Raw genomic sequence first — 6,491 nt, forward strand, 5'->3', positions numbered from 1 at the left:
TGCTATGTGAAGACGGGAAGGCTGTGCAAAAAAGAATCTGTCAAGACCCCCATCCCCCCATCTGTCTATTTTTTCTCTCTCTTCACACATACGTCATACAAGGTGCTTGTGCTGCAGTCCAGAGGAAGGTCGGTATTGATATTGCAATTAAGCTAGGTGTGGTTAACTGTGCTGGTTTGCTTTCATTTGTGACTGCTAAGTCTTAAAATTGAAATACTGTACTGTATAACTGATATGAAGGACTGACATTAAATACCAGGGTTTAACTACAGGTGTGGTAGACTAGTTAATTCATTCCCATGTAATTGCACTGTGATAATAGAGAAAAACACACAAAGTGATGTTATTTTAATTGTACAAGCTGTCATGTCATTAGCTGCTACCTTACCTGGAAATTTCCAGTGTAGTCCTCGTCCTTGTCTCCTTCTGCGCCTTCCTTCAAGGCAATAAGGGTGAACCCTCTGAAGTAAGAGGGGATGGTTGCACTCAGAGTCACTGGAGGCAAACAAGAGCAATAATTAACATCAACTGATAGTCCAAACTGCTGAACAACAACCCTCACCCCCCAAACACACTACTACAGTGGACTTAGTTAACCTGCCTGAGTAATGTTCAGTTAGAAATATTATTATGTGAGCAATATATTCTGATGTAACTGTAGTGATTTTTTAGATACAATGAAATGTTTCAAGAGGCTGTAGCTCAGTTAAGATTAATTACACATCTCAGCCTGGTCTTATTTCAATAAGATGTTGTTTTTGTGCATTTTGCAATCCAGTAGAACATAAAAGTGTGTTAATTTACCTTGAAATTAAAACATGTATTTCCTGTTCTCGACAAATTTATCAGCATCTTGGAAGAATACATGTCTGGTATATGTGACAGGTTTAAAGAAAAGAAAAAGAAAAAAATGTTTCCAACTGCCAACCATACTAAATCGGTTATTCGATTTGGATGAAACTATTTATAACTGAATCACAAAATAATCAGCCAACCGCAGTGCAACATATTGTGGAGACCAGAGCAGCATGAGCTTTTGAGATTCACAGAACAGATGGCACATGCCCATTAACAGCACCCAATAACTTTCACTTTAGACAAAAGCAGTGAAATCAGGGACTGCTGGCTTTAAAAAAAAATCTGTTTTAACTATAAATGAGAACACAAAAAAGGACTGAAGAGGTCGCAAAGGGATTTAGAAATATAAAAACATTTTTAAATGTTGTTCACATTCGCTTGAAAGTAAACTGTTGTCATCTTTGGCTTTTGATACTGGATCAAAATGGATATTTCCTTACTGGGATGCAGGCTCATCGCTTTACTAACCAATATAGTTTACTTTCAGGGGATATACATTAGCGTCGCATCAGAAGTAGACTCTGTAGAAAGTTATTTTAAGTTTGCATTGTCTACCGACCGTATATTAGTGTTTATTTGACAATGCACATGTAGTGCCAATAAGCGCATTGTGCGTAAATCTCGCGGATAAACACCAACCTCTGTATGTGCTCCCTGGATGATAGCTCTCCGGGTCTCCTTCGACGCGGAGGCGAAACTCGTTGTTGACCTCTCTCCGATTGCTCTGAGCTCGTAATATCCGACTACAATATCCGTCTCCCTTCCCGGCTCTCTCAGGGGGCTCCTCGGTGAACGCAAACATATTGCACGCTGCGGTCGAGAACAAGCAGAGCAGGAGCATACCGCGCGAACGTAGACCGGTTGCTGTCATCATGTAGCTTCCCAAAAGCCAAGTTTATGCGCGGAGGTGAAGGGAATCTTTGTCCGGGGGAGAAGAAACGTTCAGCTCCTGTTTCACTCCTAAATGGGATGCCAACTTGCCAACTGCTGAAGTAGACTTCTGTTGTGCTAGGAGGGTAGATCCATCCTAGCGTGAATGACACAGACAGAGAGAGAGAGAGAGAGAGAGAGAGAGAGAGAGAGAGAGAGAGAGAGAGAGAGAGAGGACTGACTGCGATGTGCTGCGTGCACTCTCGCTTTAGGAGAACTGCGGACTGTGTGCCGCTGCTTAGACTGGGGAGGATAGCAGGGGTCCGAGGAAATGGCCAAGCGAGGAAGAAGCGTTGTGTGGCTGTCTCCAAGGCCAAAGCTATTTACAAACAGACTCGGTGAAGAAAACTCCGAACCGACAGATTGAGAACAAAGACACACATTCCTACCAATGAGTGCTGAGAGGAGGCAACACGTTTGACATACTTGGACTGAACTCTCAGTGTGTGTGTGTGTGTGTGTGTGTGTGTGTGTGTGTGTGTGTGTGTGTGTGCGTGTGTTTGTGTGTGTATCATCAGCCAAAAGACTTAAGGAAGACACGAACACACACAGAGACACACAAAGGAATTAACAAAGCACGCTAAACGGTTGTCTAGGTGACTAATTAATTTAACAATGAGTTTTGATGGGGACTGCTTTGCTCTCTATTTTCTTGGTGCACAAAAGTTAACTGATATTTCAAGAAGTAATCCATTATTACTTCATGATTATGGGAGGTATCTACAGAGTTTTTAAATTTAAAAAATTTAAAACTCGGTGAGGATGTATTTAGGCAAAAGTTATGTAGGAATTGAAGAGCATTACCACATTGCTGGAACTTACCTCTCACTTGTATTAAGTTACTTAGAGGGGAAGGCTACAAGGGAGCAGATGTTAAAGGCATGCATACATCTTTACATAGTGTTTTTATTATTTGTGTTTTTATTGCCTATTATTGAGGCCCTAAAATATAAGCAAAAACAAAAAGCCAGTTTATTTGAATTCTATAGTCTGACAGTTGCACAGGGGATGCATTGGCATATTTTGCCAATCTGGCACATGTATAATATTATCATTTTAACATCTCTCATCCAAACCTGTATATAATTTACAAATCATCAGCTGAAATCAAAGACTCCTACATCAAGATGGTTTTTGTTGACTTCAGCTCTACACCCTGTTCACTCATGACTGTGCTGCCTCCGACAAGGACAACATCGTACCGAAATTCACAGACAACACTGCAGTGAAAGGACGTATCACTGGTGAGGACGAAGCGGCCTACAGGAGGGAGGCGGCCAGCCTGGTGGCATGGTGTGAGGACAACAACCTCATCCTTAATACTGACAAATCGAAGGAGATAATAGTGGACATGAGGAAGGAGAGGAGACCTCATCAGCCACTGTTAATCCAGGAGCTTGAGATAGAGAGGTTGAGCAGCATTAAATATCTGGGCGTCCACATCAGCGAGGACTTCATTTGGACACTGAATGCCACACCATCACAGCTTGTCAGAAGGCTCAACAGCTGTACTTCCTAAGGAGACTGAGGAAGACAGCTGAGAAGTTCACCAGGAACCCACTACCTCCCTGCAGACCATTTACCATCACAGAGTCCACAGGAGAGCTGCCTCCATTATCAAGGATCCCACCCACCCCCAACATGAACTGTTTACACTTCTACCCTCGGGCCGGAGGTAAAGGAGTGTGAAATGTAGGACTACAAGGCTGAAGAACTCTTTCTTCCCCACTGCCATCAGAGTCCTAAACAGTTAATAGGTGTGTGGATTCAAAATCATGCCCATCTCTAAACTGTGCCACTCCCATGTTAATTGCACTGTTATTGCACATCTGCACATCGCTCCATGCACAATTTCCACATGTATATAATTCATCATGCATGTAATTCATCAGTTGCACAGTTTATAATTCGTCTGCCTGCACAATGAAGAAATGTATATATTTGTTGTTACTTTTTTTTTTTTTTTACATCTGATCTTTAAATTTTTTACGTTTTTATATTTGAAGCTTATTTTATATCTCCATTTATCATATTTCTATTGTATTTTATTTATACATATATTTTATTTTTATTGTAGGCATTTGATGTGGACAGCAAAGTAAGAATTTCAGTGTACTGTACATCTGACAATAAACACTTTGAATCCTTTGAAATATATCTTACTAATATACTTTGTTGGCAGAGTGTTGTGAAGCAAAACATTTTTTCCTCAACATCTCAGCTGAAACTCAAAGTCTTTATAATAATAATACTTTTTATTATCATCATTATTATGATTAATTTTACTATCATTATTATTGTCGTTGTTGTGATGATGTACTCTTTCAAAATGAATCAAGTTTGAGATTTTTGGGAGAGAGCGACGTTTTCAGTTGAATTTGAATTATTGCCCACACAAGCCCCTGGAAAGGACATGACTGTTCTCTCATTTGTCTTTATTCTGTGCTTTTCTATTTCTTCCACCTGGTCTTTGTCTTAGTAACATATGTACACACACACTTTCGTGAAGATGAGTGTTTGGAGCGACATTTAAATCAAGACTTTCATCTACATTTGGTCTATTCTTATCTATTTATCGATTTATTGATGGATTGATTCAGCAACTAACAGCTTCTAAAAACAACCATGAGATGTTTAGCTCAGTGACAGAAGGATGGTGAGTTAGTGGTGGCTTCAAAAGCTGGACTTCACCCAGCCTCTACCACTTCCCGCACATTTAAAGCCTTGATTGAAATTCGCACTAGTCTGGAAATCATAGTGGGTGTTTAGACCAAACCATGGTAGGAAAACTAATCTATCCAATAGTTTGTTTTATTCTGACCTTCTGTTTCTAATTAACAGGGTAAGAAATAAAATATTCTCTCCTGATGGCTTACTGCCTGTGTCTCTTGTTATCTTCCACGCCTTCCTTTCATTTCCTTTTTTCTTTCAAAGCATAATGGCTTTGACAGTTGTCTGTTTACCACATGTTCTCCTATCACTGACATGTTACATAACAACACAGCACACGATAAACTGAAACATGTCGATGTAATCCCTCTTGTTTTTCTGCCTCTTAATCTTGCCCAGAACGTAGGCTACATTTTATCCTTTGTGATGTTTTCTTGCAACACCCCCAGAGTTTATTTCAGTCTTCAAAGGGGTCAGCAGGCATGTAATGAGAATGTAACAACATCTGATGGGCACTGACAAATGGAGAGTGGCTATGCTCTGTGCATCTACCGCTGGGTTGATGGATGGATGATAGCGGAGGAAAGGAACAGAGTCTGGATAGCGGAACACTGCACCAGCAGGTGTCATGAAAGCATTTTGTCTCACAGCCCTGCTGAGCTGAATATCTCCACCACCTCCAGTCCTCAGGTTACTCCCTGGCTTTTTACTAAATATACTGAACATCAGAACAATCTCCAAAAATATTGGACTGGTGTATCAGCACTCAGCATTTATGTATCATTCACATGTGTATTATATAAATGCTGGTCACTCTCCACTTTCTCAAAAATAAATTGTAGCTGTAGATTTAAAGTTCAAGATTGCTTTCACTAGAGTTTAGCCTAATACATGTTTATATGTGCTGTGTGTCTACATTGGGCACAAAAATATGAATGCAAAAAAGGGCCATACCTTTGTTGCTTTGTGGGTTGTTGTGTTTTTTCACTCAATTATTATCATAAGAAATTATGAGCCAATAAACGAGAGCCTGCAGTTACTCAAAACTCATGCTTTTTGTATTACAGCAAAGTTGTTTTTCTTACCTTCTGCAGAGATGATGATGTCTCCATCTTTTATTGCCTCATAATGTTAGAGAAGTAGCTTGTGGCCAGGGGAATCTTCTTTGAATTCCCAAATCAGTCAATAGCATCTGTGAAGTTGAATGACTTATGAGCTGTCATTCCCCCAACAACTATTCTTGAGTTGACCTTGAGTGGGGCACGTAGCCCCCAACAGCTCCAGGGGAGCTACTCAGAGGCAACAGTAGGAGACGAGTTAATGTACTGGGTCACTACCATGTACGTTTGTGTGTGTGTGTGTGTGTGTGTGTGTGTGTGTGTGTGTGTGTGTGTGTGTGTGTGTGTGTGTGTGTGTGTGTGTGTGTGTGTGTGTGTGTAACTAGGGATGTGAAAAACAGTGATGCTGAAAATAGTCTTCACTTTAAGCCGACCTTTTTCCTGGACAACAAAAGTTATATAAACATTATTATACAGGTTTTTTCCTGCATAGATAATAACAAGGTGGCTACCTCAGTCAGATTTGGTCCCGCCTCCGGCTCCGGACAAATCTCTGATGGTGTCTTCATGGTGAACACTATTTTCTTGCCATTGCAACATCTGCGTTTGTGATTGTACATGAACGTTTAATATCCAGGAATTTACATCAACTACACTGCAACAGGACCCCTGTGAACTACAAATGAAAACAATAACTGATGTTATATTTGAAACTTTTAATTTGATGTTGAACAGGCCACCTTTATATCATTATTACAAATCTTAAAATATGTTGCTTGCAAAAAGTGTTTGCTGGGCCCAGTTGAAGGCACGGTACATATATGTGCACATGATCAGGATGGTACCACCTGCGCGTCATTGTAGCCAGGAAAAACCCTGTTATATTAAAACTGATTTCCATTCCATTGGGTGACACAAAATTAACTACAATATATAAAAGGTTCGGGGATGGTTGACATGCGGATTTGAGTGAAT

The 6,491-nt window shown here is 40.3% G+C and overlaps 1 protein-coding gene across 1 annotated transcript in view; it reads right to left on the reverse strand.

The window, feature by feature from the left end:
- The window catches only part of spon1a (spondin 1a), a 78,205-nt gene extending 76,339 nt beyond the window's left edge, over nucleotides 1-1,866 (reverse strand). Inside the window, exons 1-2 of the mRNA XM_046033566.1 lie at nucleotides 1,498-1,866; nucleotides 389-495 (exon numbers count right to left, since the gene is read on the reverse strand). Coding sequence (XP_045889522.1) covers nucleotides 389-495; nucleotides 1,498-1,732 — 342 coding nt within the window. The 5' untranslated portion in view covers nucleotides 1,733-1,866. The remainder of the gene's footprint in view (nucleotides 1-388; nucleotides 496-1,497) is intronic.
- Nucleotides 1,867-6,491: the final 4,625 nt, after the last annotated feature.

This window comes from Micropterus dolomieu, linkage group LG20, assembly GCF_021292245.1.
Source record: "Micropterus dolomieu isolate WLL.071019.BEF.003 ecotype Adirondacks linkage group LG20, ASM2129224v1, whole genome shotgun sequence".
Taxonomy (NCBI): Eukaryota; Metazoa; Chordata; class Actinopteri; order Centrarchiformes; family Centrarchidae; genus Micropterus; species Micropterus dolomieu.